This window comes from Athene noctua, chromosome 4 (assembly GCF_965140245.1).
Source record: "Athene noctua chromosome 4, bAthNoc1.hap1.1, whole genome shotgun sequence".
NCBI lineage: Eukaryota > Metazoa > Chordata > Aves > Strigiformes > Strigidae > Athene > Athene noctua.
In genome coordinates, this window is record NC_134040.1 from 25,760,160 (window position 1) to 25,774,037 (window position 13,878).

Here is a 13,878-nt window from a genome sequence, read left to right on the forward strand (position 1 = left end):
AGTGTACTAATAGGTTTCCCAAAAGTAGATTTTGTAGGAATACCCGCTTCAGAGCCAGTCAGGTGCCATTGCATTTGGAGGTGCACTAAAAGCCCACGGAGGCCTTCTGCCAGCTTCAGTTTGCTTTTTGGATCATGGATTTTCATGGGGAGGGGTCCAGAAGCAAGCAGCAGTCTGGGACGTGGCAGTTTATTTATGGAGAGCAGCCAGGTTTTGTTGTATTTTGGGCTTCGAGTAAGGTATGTCTTGAGAGAATGTGAAAGAAAACCCCAAAGTGTATCAGCAACATGATACATCTCTCTTGGGAAGGAAGCTCCACCACAAAATAGAGCAGTCCAACTTCTCTAGAACACCAAGTACAGTTATGTTATATTTCTAAGCTTGTTTACAATAATCTATAAACAGATTCTGCAAATATTGTTTTTTTCAGAAAGGAAAGAAAACCTTTTTGTGCCTCTTTAAATTGCATGGAGTGCACTCCAACTGACATGACTTTGCAAAAAGTGTAACCCTTTCCATCTGTCTGAGGAGTCATGAGGAAGGTTCTTGAGCTGAGATTTGTCTGTAATATTAAGAGGAATGTGATACTGTGAAAGTGTCATACAGTACTCATGGCATCAATCTGCATTACTTATCAATCTTCTGGAGGCAGCACTTGACGTGTGTCGGAAGTCTAATCACCTTTATGGCCTTTTATGATAAACTGTAAGAGTGCATGTTGGCTACACTCTTGCTGCTTACTGTGTCAGAGTCATCTCAGAGGACACTAGTGTCACTTGTCCACCATGCTCCAAGTCAGAAAGAACTGAATTTAAATAGATGACTCTCACCCGCCCTACACAGAATATCTTTTTAATTTTAGTCCTCTCTTGTTCATCAGCTTCTTACATACATCCCTGCAAAATCTGAGTCTTAGCCCCATCACCCTCACTTATCCCATTCTCTGTATAATGCCCATTCAAACCTAACTAAGCAAACAAGTGCCCACAAGCAGACACATGTATGATCGCTTTTATTTTCATAGGTCCATGGTGATATTATTTAGCCATTGATCTTTCCCTTATCAAGGTTGAAATGACATGTTAGTCTTGCCTTTGCAGGTCTGGTTTGACAGTCCTTCCTGAGCAGTGTGGTTAGCCCTGCTGGCTGCTAGCCTGGCTACCCCTCCTGGCCCTCTGCTTGTGCTCTGATTTCTTCTCCTTTCTCAAAAGATATTCACAAGTTCCCTGGTTAAATAAGACACCTAGCACATTTTAGGTACTATAGAGAGAAATGAGCTAGACCAGCATGCACAGATGGTGAAGCTGCTGACAGTAGCATGGTTCATAGTTGGCTTATGAGCAATGAGGATACAGCAGCAAAGTTTTGGATTGTATGCCTTGAGGTGTGAAGTCATGGAGCAAAGGTGAACTGTCTCTCCCTGCACGCACTGATCTTAAGTACTTAGGGAGCTGTTGGTAAGAATCTCACTTTGGCTCTACCCCTGGTGCATTTGTTATGCACAGAAAAACTGACAGGAGCTTGCAAAAGATGGTTGTCATTCAGGGACTGGAGGCAATATAATCTTTCTGCCTTTCTGAATTAGGTCTTGGTTTGAAAGTGGCTTTGTGAGAGAAATAAGTCAACAATTAGCAAAGGAAGAAAGCTAATAATCAAAATACTCCACAGAACTGTTGATTAGGAATCAAGGAGTGAAAATTTGGAAAATGAGAATTGAAGTTAATGACTGGAAAAAGTCAGTGAGGTGTAGGATGCTGTAGAGCAGTCTCCAAGACAGATAATAGAACAAAAAGCTCTGGGAAGACACTTGAGATAAGACCTGAATATAAAAGGTTTATCACTGAAATGGAAATTAACTTGAAAATTTTGTTACTGTTTTCTACCTTGAATTTCTACTAATGAGGATTAAGGAAATTCTGCTGCTTTTAAAACTCCTCTTTTTTTTACTTCAGTGAGAGACTAAAGACTGCGGTTTTGTGTTAGAAGTTTTTTTTTGTTGTTCTCTGGTTAAACTAGTGGGCAAGACTTCTCACAAAAGAAGTCTCAGCTGATTGTGTCTTGCCCTTCTTTTTTTGGCAACAGTAGGTTTCTCGTGGGGAAGAGGAGGTTGTGCAGTCCCTGTCATTGGGGTTACTTGGAACTCAGCTGGATGTGACCCCCAGTGGCCTTTCTAAGTTTGAAGCTGGATCTAACTTGAAAGTTGACTTTGCTTTATGTGGGGGGCTGCACTGTCAGAGATCACATCCAAATTAAATTATTCTGTGATTCTGAAAGGAGAAATTGTGCAGTATCTTGATTTAAAAAAAAAAAAAAAAAAAAAAAACAAACAAACCCCAACAAACAAAAAAAAAACCACCACACCACAAAACAGTGAAATGTATAAATTCAAATGCTTTAGATCAAAAATGCCAAACTTTAAATCCATTGAGCAGAGGAAACTGTTCAAAACAGTCATTTGACCACCAGTGTGGGTTTAAGGAGTGATAAAGACAGGAAGCATTGATCTGTTTTGTTACTGCACAGCTCTTCTGCTACAAATTTCTGCTACAAATGTGCTGAAAACAGACCAACTGCTTTTTAGTACATATCAGACTACTGAAATTAAGGATTTTATGCAGTCTCTTAAAAATGCAAATAAATACTTTGCTGTATCATCTTTTAAAATATGTTGTGTATGTCTCAAAAATTATTTTGCTTTCTTCTGTTCTTTTTACTTTTACAAAGCACTTTTACTAAGTATCTTATGGGTGACAAAAATATTGCTATGTGTCCCGATAAATAGCTTCTCCCAAGATACTTAGCTATGGACTCTCTTTCCTGTAGCAGCACTCTCTAGTAAAATAGAGAACGAAAGGTATTAACAGCAAACAGTATTTTGTACTGCTTGGCATATTATATTGAGCCGGGTATGGTCAGAAAAAAAGGCAGGTAAACCCACAAAAATAATTCAGATGTCCTCTCGTACTTGAGTAGGCAGGCAAAACTCAATCAAAGCATCTATTTGTTTCAAGAGGTTTGTGAAAGACTTTTAAGGCTTTATTCCAGCCAAGGGTGGTGTGAGGCTTTCTGAGGTTCAACTCAAGAGCTGACCCTAATGGTTTTCAGTCTCCAAGAATTTATGGAGTCTATTGTATAAGACCAGTTCCTAACAACACAGGTCTGTCTTCTATTAAACAAAACCACCTACTCTCTTAAAATAGTTAAGCCTGTGCTTGAGTCCTTCACTGACCTGAAGCCTTATGAAGGGACTGGTAGGTATAAACTGATAGGTTTATACTATAGTTAGCATCTAAAATCATAAATCATCCTGTTATCCCAAAAGAAGAGTTCTTTCACCTCGTATACAAGCCAATACACACAGGGTCAAGGTATTTCTTTTACTCCTTGTCCGTGCAGAGATGGGTGTTAGATGGTAATTCCACAAAGCTAGCACACTGCACAAAAGACCTTCAATGTATTTATACACTTCAAACTACACAAATACACGTTTACTGTAACGACCATTGGTTAGTTTCTTATCACATTGTCCCTCGTTAATTAGTTACATTTAAATTAGCCTCACTTGCTATGTAAATTAGCATGTATGCTCCTTACAGCCATTTTGATCTTGAATTGAGTCAGTGGTTACAATCTCCCCTGCTGCCTTTACCTTTCCCCTAGTTGCCACAGATTTTCGTTGACTTCATGCTTCTCAGGTAATCATCCAGCCTTTGGCTCCTTTTGGGGCAGGATGTCCCCCTTTTATCAATCTTTTAGCTTCTCTTCAAGGGCATGGTCGTTAGCAAGGCCTGCATCGTTTATACAAAGTATCAGGTTTACACAATGGAGCCAATGTCCTCCTTATAAGATTTAAATGCAGTATACCTAATTCTAACTTGAATAGTGTCACTATAGCCTAGACATTAACCGGAACATATAGTTTTACTCATTCTACAGCCCCACTTTTTTTTCCTAGTCCTAGCCAGTTGATGTGTTAACTGTTCTTTTTATGTGGCACGCTTTGCTTTTCTACCGTGTATTAAAGAAACGGGGCATCTTTTTTTAGCCAGATCTTGTTTACCAAAAGGCAGCTGCTGTCCTCAGCTGTTGCTGGGCCTTTTTCATTAAAATAGTTTCCCACTCTTTTCTCAAATCCACTGACAGGCTAAAGACATTGACATCTCACTGCATGTTTGTATGTAAACCTACAGGGTGACTTCTGGGTTCCATGGGGAAAAAATGCATCTGCAGTTTCCCTTTTTGTTAAGGGGAAGAGCTGTTCGTTGTTCTTAAGATCTAGCAAACCTGTGCATGTTTAAAAATTATTGCCTTCTCTCATGATTTGGTGCATGGTGTAGAAGCTGTAGCTGTTTATCTAGTAATAGACTACCAAACATTAGGAAATTCTAGGTGTTGGTTTGTGTTTTGCTTGATTACCCAAGAGTCAGTTTACCAGTACTCAGCATTTTGGTTCCCTGCTTTGTCTCTGAAAAATAAACATTCTCGTCATAGCAGAAATAACATGGTATACTTAAAAAAAAAAACAACCAACCACATCAGTCCAATGTTAGTTTTAATGGTTATAGATACATCTTATTTTTCTGTATCTAATTCAGACACTAAATGCAAAAACTTTTCCTAATATTTTTCAGTTGTGTCTTCTGTTCACCAGTTCTGTTTGGCCCAGAGTAAGTGATGAAAAGGTCATGTTCTGTGTTTGGTAAAGTTTCATTGTTGCTTACACTGCTGTTCTATACTTAGTTTTGTGGGTTTAGGGAAATAATTTTAGGTCATCAGCAGTTGTTTTTCTGATTACAAAAATAATTTTTATCAACTAATTATATATTTATACTGATAAACAAGTCAGACAACAGTTAAGAATAGAAGTATGCTAGAAAAGAGAATTTGTGTGGCAGGAAGAAATCACACATATGTACAACAGTCCTCCCCCAGTGTCTTAACAAATTCAGATCAGTAGACACAATTACCTGTAGGTCTGTATAGGTGTTGGATACTAACTCACCAAGCTGAGGTAAGATGGGACCTCTGAAGGTCATCTAGTTCAACCCACTGCTCAAAGCAGGGTCACCTAGACTGGGTTGCTCAAGGCTGTGTCCAGTCAGAGTTTGCATACAAGGATGGAGACTGCAACCTCTGGACAACCTGTGCCAGCATGGGGCCACCTTACAATAAAAAAAGACTTTTTCTTATGTTCACAAAGAACCCCACAACCTCTAAAAAACGCCAAGCAACATTAACTTAATTCAGGAGTAACTTGATCCCTGCTGCTTTTTGATACAAACTGAAGAACCATAAAACGTGATTCAGTTTACATCTTAATTAATTGCTGGAGATTTGCAATGAGATGTGGTTACTGTTCGCCCAGTGTCATGCTGCTTAATCTGGAAAAATTCCATCTGTGGTTAATAAACATTTGCCAGGATAAAGCCTACATTGTTTATATTAAGAATTTGAAATAAATATACTTATTTACATTTCACAGATTTTTTCTTTTCTCTTTTTTGTTTTTTAAAGTAATGTTTACTTGATCTTCATGTACTCAGCATCCACGTCTGTTTGCTGAGAGAGCCAGGATTAGAGGAACAGGAGCATGTGGATTCTTTGTTTCCAGATACTTGCATAAAAGGGATGGAACAGTACAGGTAGATGAAAAGAGCACAAATCTTGATCAGGCCAAGAACAGTTCCAGGGAAACTATTTTTTTTTTTTTTTTCATTCCTCATGGCATCTTGTCTTTACTAATGAAAAGAGATTAATGTTTAACATACGTTAGGGTCACAGGGAAGTGAGGTGGTGATTTGCTGCTTCTGCTAGAGCAGTGCTGCATCAATTGCCTAATCAGAAGTAATAAAATGATATTAACAGGCTGTGAGTTTTTTTAGGTTAATAAGCAGGCACAGAGGAGTCTGTTTTTCAGTAAGTGTAGCATGGACGCCAGCTGTTACTTATAAATGACATAATTCAAGCCTTAGCCAGCATGCAAATAAATAAATAATCCTCTTGGTTTTCATCAACAGGTCTGCTAGGTCTCCTCAAACGTGAAGTTTATTAACTACTGCAGAGTCATTCTTTGTGATGTAGTGTCTTCAACTACTGTCTGTATGTAAAGTCCAGCCACTGCTAGATAGCAATTTTGTTAGTGTCCAAGGTGTTTGATAACTAAAAACATTGAAGAAATCAAATTGAATAATGGTACCTCTGTGATGGTTCCTTAATGCCTTGCCTGGGCTTTAGCTCAGCTATAACCCCTTGCAGCTCCTGCCCTTCTGGAAACTCTCCTTATGGTCATCAGCATGGGTGGTGCTGGGGGAGCTCAATCCTGCTTGAGATAGTGGCACTCTGCCTGGGTGAGAGCTGATGTTCCTGTCTTTAACAAAGTGAACATTTCCCAGAAAATACCTCATTCCTTCGTTGTTGCCTGTGCAGCCTCAGCAGAGACAGTGGTGGGATCGCAGGTCTCTGCATGTATTTTGGGCAACTCGGAAGCAAAATTGCCTATGGCTGTTGAGTCCAGACACTCCCACAAGAGTAATTGTGTTTATTAGAAAACGCTGAAGAGGTTGGGTAAAGATTTTATGTTTCACTGTCATCCTTATATGTTATGTAACTAAAAATTGGTTCTTTGAAGGAGTATTAGGTAAATAAAACTGAGGTGAACCTTGAGCTCACTGTGGAGCAAATGCATATCATTTGAGGTAATAAGGATTCATTATACCCTTATGTTCTTCTTGTATATGATTAAAAAGTTAGGCACAAAGCTGCCTGAACCCAAGGCTTTCCGACTGATTCATGACAGCTGAGAACAGACTTCTGCAGTCATGACAGTCATGACCCTGCTTTTCTTATCTCTCTCCCATTGTCTTTGCTGAGTGATTAGTTGATGAGTCATGCCTTGTGCTCAAGGGTGAAGTAATGTTTCCTGAGTTGTTCCATTTATTTATTTTGTAATCTGTTACTTATCTTCTTAAATCCACTGGCTCTGTGTGTGTGTGTGTGTGTGTATATCCATCCATCCATCTCTATATATCTGTGCTTCCTTGTCTATAAAAAGAATGCTACCGAGGTCTTTATGAGCACCCTGAATATAAGCATTCAATTTTCACTGTTCAACCTCTTTTTTTCCCCTCTGAGTCCTTTGCTGTTTCCTGCAGTGGTTTATGTACATTATTGCATTATGCTTGTTAGATAACATAGAAATGTCTGAAAAAGGCAAAAGTCACGTCTCTGAAGCATTCTTGGGTTTAGGGATGCCTTGTCTTATAGGGGAGATGGTTCTGGGCTACTGTTTTAGTCTGCTGCTCCCATGTTTCTTTCTACATTATCCACAACCAAATAGCTCCAGTTGATGCTTGACAGAAGATATTTGTTTTGTTAGTAAACTGGCACACTTAGCATGGATTTTTCTCAAAGTAATTTGGGGAAATTAAGAAGTTGGCAGAATTATCTTTTGTAATTATAGATGGTGGCCCTGCATTTGTCATTAAGGTTTTTCTGCAGCCTGTGCTGCTGCCATAATCTCCTACTGTCAAAGCAGTGGGATGTAACCAATCATCGGCCTTGCAGCAGTTCAGCAGATGTTCCTACCTTATAACCGTATCAGAAACTGTGACTGTTTACTGTTACTTAAAATATATCAGATAGCAGTTAATTTTTTTTTTTTTTTTTTATAATTACAACATCTGTGGGCTGTATCAGACTGCTTTCTTATACAGATGCGCTACAAGTGATACTGTATGTGGAAGTAATATTTGAAAGTGTCATCTAGGATCTAGATCTAAAATAGTATGTTTCTTTAAAAAACACAGCTATTTACTGTTAAAAAACCCTCCAAACATCAAACTGCCATAGCAATGTAATATGGTATTATGAAGGTGAAAGCAAATTTACAAGAGACTCGTTAATTACATTATATGAATGCTTGAGTAAGAGAGGGGAGTGAAAAATAACAGGAATTAAACAACTTTCCCTAATAATTAGTCTGTGGCTTCTCTTACGCTTTCTGAAGTATTTTTATCTTTCACTTTGAGTTTGAATTTGTTGCATTATACTTCAAGTGCAAAACTTTTACTGAAAAGAGAGCATTACAAGACATGAGGCTCTTTTGACAAAGTGTTGAAGATGGTGAACTCCTGGCAGGGAGACAAGTGAGCAATTAATCTAGTCAGTGTTTTAACTTTTATAATGTGTCTGTTGGACGGATACAAGATCACTTCAACTGGTCTTCCAGAAAGCAAAACCAAATTAGCCATTCCAGAAAAATGACAGCAGGGAGCACCTCTTAGTGTTGCAATTTGTTTGTCATAAAGCACCAAATTCTAATGTTGTGTATATTTTTCCCCTCCTGTAGGTGCCTGAGATCATAAGCTCTATTCGACAAGCGGGGAAAATTGCTCGTCAAGAAGAGTTTCACAATAATTTCTCAGATGTTGAAGACCCTTTTGCTAAAAAGTTTGAGGTGCTGTTCTGTGGACGGGTGACTGTAGCACATAAAAATGCACCTCCAGCACTCATAGATGAATGCATCGAGAAATTTAATCATGCAAGTTATACGAAGAAAGCAGATTTCAACTCATCATCCCAACAACATGAAACTGCCAATAACTTTGGAGGCTTCTCTTTCAGCAACAAATTTCGGGCTGTCTTCCAGCCCTTGGTCAGTGAAGAAGAGGAGAAAAGGCCAATTAGAAAATCCTTTTCTCAGCCCGGGCTTCGTTCCTTTGCTTTTAAGAAGGATTTTCAAGAGGGAAGCCATAGGAGTAACAGCTTTGTCAGGTCTTTTGAAGAAGATGCAATTTCACTGAACCTAAAAAGTCAACTTATCTATGGACACAGTGTTGTGCAGCCAACAGACATTGCAGAAAACCGGACAATGTTGTTTACGGTAAAGCAAGATTTGCAGCTCTTGGTGGTGTTTTCACATCTTCAAGTTTGGAGTGGCAAACACCAAAGCAGATGTTCTGACAGATGGCAATTACTTCTTTAATAACTTCAATAGTTGCAATTACCAGAGTTTAACTTAAACTTGCCTTACCAGTCAATGTAAACTGTTTTACATAGTCAAAATAAATTTGTATTAGTTTAAAACAGCACTACCTGAAACACTAGGCTTCTAAAGACAGCTTTTAGAAAACTACAGCAAGTTAGTAGGTAGTTATACAATTGCAAAATGGTATGTACAATTGCACTTAACTAGTAACAGCAAAAATAAGTTTCCAGGTGAATGAGTTACCTGTAACTAGAGCAGAAGGACCAAACTATGACTAGGAGCTATAGATTTTATGTCCCATGATAAGCAGCACAATTCATGAATATGTTCCTGCTACTAACATGTCTGTGTAATGATGGAGCAGTGTAGTAACTTCCTAGGCTACTCCACGCCTGTCTCCGCTCCTGTCCGGCTCTTGTGTGGCTAGCAATGCCTTTGCCTTGATAGGCAAGCAGCAAAAATATTTTTCAAGATCTGAGAAACATGTAAGGAATGTGTTATTTGTTCCTTTCACAACCCTCATGATAGATAAGTTATATAACATACTTTATATATCTTCTATATAATGTATTTTATATATCTTGTATCTTATGAACATAATGCAAGCCTAGAGCTGATACTGCAATGGTTGGCTGTCATAAGGTCATCTTGCATCTGTCTGCTGTTGTTGGGGCTGGGAGTTTTTAGGGACAGTTAATAGTGGAGTGGATGCAGTTATAGCAGTTTTTTTGGAGAAGGGGAAACAGAAGTGCTGCTTTAAGGAGGATTGCCAAAGTGTTATGTTTGTAAAAAGTAAAACACAAAGAGGAGTGGTTTTAAATCAGGTATAGCTAACTTCTGTTTAGTCGTGGCAGGCTGGCATCAGAGAGAAAAGTAAAAGAACGTGGACAGAAATTTTGTGCTCCACAAAAAACAATTCCGTTTTTACCTTCTTCCCCTGAGCACATATTTTACACAAAATACAGATGCCCTCTATAATAATGCCCTTTTTTTAAACAAATACTGACTTTGTTATTAATTCATGGCACAAATTTTAGATATAGGAAGAATTATAGATGGACTGCTTAGGTCCAGATCCTCTTACTTCAGTGAGGGCATTTTAAACATATTAAATAGATGCAACAGTTCTCAAAGACACATGCAGATTCAGCCTGAATATAACATCAGTGCTGATAGGGTCATTTCCAAATCGTGAGTCTCTGCTGAGCTGGCTTCTATCTTTGGATGCCTTTTGCCTGGGAAAATATTGTTTAGTATGCCTAGTTGTATTCTTTTGCCATACAGCCAATCTAAATTTATCTGAATATAAGGAATTGAAGTAACTGTGGTTTGTGCCTCTGGTATCCACAAGCTAGCAGCTCGTGGCAGAGTTGTTTGTTGGTTAGCTGTCCCCTGTGTTCCATAAGTTCTGAGTAACAGTATGTATGCAGTGTGCACAGGTCTGCACCTTTGCTTATCAATTTCTGCATGGCTACAAGTAAAATCCTTAAAGGTAACTTTATATCCAGAGGGGAAAATTGGTTTGTATTTTCTCAGTTAAAGTTCTTACTTGGATTTTACTCAGGACTGCAGCAGAGGTTGGTTGGTCTATGAGGTGTCTCCTCACCTGGTTCAGACAGTCCTGATTTTGATATCTCTTCCTGAAGAACTGCTCTCCTAGCCAATTTCTTAGGATTTTGGGGTGGTTTTTAAATTATTTTTAGGCTTTTCTCCTGGCTGTATTTTGGGGGGGTAGGGAGGGAAGGAGGGGGTGTATTTTTTTTTTTCCCCCCTCATTCAGTTGGCTTCAAATGATTTCCTGCTGCCCTGAGACCAAGTGTGAAAGGAGTATGTGGGGCTGACCTAAGAAGGAGCCTCTTCTTGCTGCAGGGAGGGAAGGGCAGCAGCAAGCAGGAGGAGGCTGCTGAGCGGGTGCTGGAAAAAATAACACCATGAACATGTGTGAGGTCAGCACCGGGTACAAGACAAGGAAACCAGCAGGGAGTTGGGGAAAATCACTGTGACCTGTTGAAGTGAAAGAAGAGGTAGAAGGTGAATGCATAGGACCATTTTTAGGCACACAGAGATGGAACATCTCACTTGATCCATTCACACACAGGATTCTCCCCTTCCCTCTTCCTTAAGAAATTACAGGTACATTGGTGCTGCTGATGTTTTTATGTGCATCTTTTGGGATTTGCTAGTGGTTGAAGCTTCAGCGTCATGCTTTCATGAATGGATCCAGATTGCACCCATCTTCCCTAAAATCTGATATGAGACTTGTCCTTAGCAGACTTTCTGATGTGCTAGAAACTTACAAGAAATTTAAATTTTATCTGTTAAAATGTTACAAAGATGTTGTCAGAAGCTGAAAAATTGAAAACAATAGTTTCACCTTATAAATGCCCTTTGCCCATTAAAAGTTAACATCAGCTTTTGGGTCACTGCTGTACAAATGGACTACAGATTAAATTAAGTTAGCAAATATACTCCAGTAAACTCATCTGTATAGTTTGATCTAAAACCTTTAAATTAAATGCTGTGTGTGTCTTAAATAAACCCCTAAAAATAATTAGGTGGAATACAGGTGGAGGCACACACTTGGATTTAAATTTTAGGACAATTTGATTAAGTAGTTTTTGGGAATGTGGTATGCGCTAAGACTGCAGAAAATTAGAAGAGGGAGTGCGAGTATATTTTCTCAGTGCAAAGTAAGCTACTTGTAGTATAATATTACTCTCATCTAATTAAACACTATTCTCAGTCTCCTGTCTCAAATGTGAAACTAAATTCCAGTTCAGTAATGTGCAGAGCTCTGAATGCCAAATCAGTGTTGTTTTGGTATTCTCTCTTTGGTAATAATACACTAATTGGTCTAAACATACAGGTAGAAAAAAAAATCGAGATTTATGTACAGGAAACATTTTTATAGTGAGACAAAAGGAAGTGTAATATTACTTGTTATCATCTTGCTGTTTATTTTGCTCTTTTTAGATTGGCCAGTCTGAAGTTTACCTTATCAGTCCTGACACAAAAAAAGTAGCAATTGAAAAAAGCTTTAAAGAAATATCTTTTTGTTCTCAGGTAAGGTCGCAGTGTATTTTTTCTGTCTTTTTTTGTTTAAATATTCTCCACTTGTGAATGCTCACGTACTCCTCTCTGCTAGTGTTTTTCAAATGGATTGTCACCCCAACGGTTTTCAGTAATTGCTATTGACAAGTTGGTAGTTAATCAGTAATTCTGTAAAACCATCATTCTTTTCTCGTGCTTTGCATTGTAATTTCTGAGATAAAGACTCACTTCTCTGTGTGGTGGATGAATAATATGAGCTCGACGGAGCACCCTGGTCAGCTCTGGTTTGAGATTCCAGCAGACATGATTCACAGTTGTGTAAATCTGGGATTCTCTGAGCCATATTTTTCAAGAAGTGATAATGAAAGGAGAAAAATGATATGTAGGAGTTATCTGAAAAATACTTCAGAAACACATTTTTTTCAAGAGTATAAGTTGCACATGTGTAAAAGAAGACAACCCTCTACCATGCAGCGGTAATGTGTGTGGTGCACTGAGGACAAGCATGTTTCAGAGCCTCCTCATTTGCTCTTAGTCCCTGTTCCTTATGCCACAGAGTTTGCTTCCCTGTCCTGCCTCATTTTCGTGGCTCTGACTGATTATGTGAGGGAGCAATTTATCTGATGACTTAGTTCAAGCAGTATGTTTTGAAAGGGATACACCTTACACATGTAAAGAAGCAGTAATGGCGTTGTGTAGGTTACACAGGCATGTGACTCACGCTCAGCTACTGCAGTGGCTCAACGGTGTGAGGGCAGAATAGTCACCATCACATCAAGGACATGGGAAAGCTTGGGCAATTACAGCACTCCCGTATGGTCAGCTGCACTAACTGCTGGTGGGTCCTCTGTACAGGAGAAGAGGACTCTCCTTTGAGAATTGCTTAAATATCAACCTGCAGACTGAAATGACTGTAAAGACATTTCATAGACTAGATACTTTGTTTTAACTAACCAGTGTCATGATGCAGGGATTGGTCTTTCACTAGCCATTTTCTGTCCAGCAGGGTGTTATTTGTATTTAGTTAGTCTGTGTATCAGATTTGATTCAGTTTAAGTGAATGGAGAAAACTGAATTTAATTCATTAAACTAGGATAGAGTCCTTAGAGAGCATTTAATTCCTTTAAAACCTGTTAGAGATCATTTTAGTTTAAACCTCTGAGAAATTAACCTGAACTATAATTATATAAATAAACTTACATTTATTGAGGAATGGGTGTTCCCACTAACTTAACTAAAAATGCACCTTGAATTAAACCAATGCAGTGGTTTGTACTGCAGGCCTTGGATGGGAATAAGACCTAGTATACCAGGATGTGAACTTTGCCACTCTTTCTTGCCCTAGGAACTATTTTACACTTCGCTTACTTGCATAGTGCAGGTCTACTCAGTGCATCATGGGTTCTCATCTTAATGATGTTGGGGCAAAACCTTTTTTCTTTTTGCAGTGGCTAATTTACCCATTTTTAAATGTAAGGATAATGATTTGCTGTTATTTGCTTCTAGCTTTTTTGGATTAGGTTTGTTTGCTGTGGGTTTTTTTAACTAGCCAAGCTTTTCTTTAGAAGAAAAAAAAAAAGTTAATGCATTTTTCACTATTACTTTGATTTGCTCTTACAAATTTAAAATAATTGTTGACCACTTAAGCAGTAAGAGAAGAAAAACAGAGCAGGCTTTTGTCCCCTGCTATTTCTAATATTGAGTACAATACATCTTGAACAGTATTTACTCATCCCTGTAATTTTTTTTCCAGTGGAGATGTATATATATATCAAATTTAGCCATTTAAAAAAACAAACCAAAAGAACAAACAAGCTCTGTCTTAAGTGAAATTTAAAAGA

At 38.4% G+C, this 13,878-nt stretch overlaps 1 protein-coding gene across 6 annotated transcripts in view; it reads left to right on the forward strand.

Moving 5' to 3' along the window:
* The window catches only part of TBC1D1 (TBC1 domain family member 1), a 118,688-nt gene that overhangs the window by 45,450 nt on the left and 59,360 nt on the right, over positions 1-13,878 (forward strand). For all 6 annotated transcript variants that reach the window (XM_074904641.1, XM_074904644.1, XM_074904643.1 and 3 more), the window contains 2 exons: positions 8,348-8,881; positions 11,960-12,049. In XM_074904641.1, the coding sequence (XP_074760742.1) occupies positions 8,348-8,881; positions 11,960-12,049 (624 nt within the window). The remainder of the gene's footprint in view (positions 1-8,347; positions 8,882-11,959; positions 12,050-13,878) is intronic.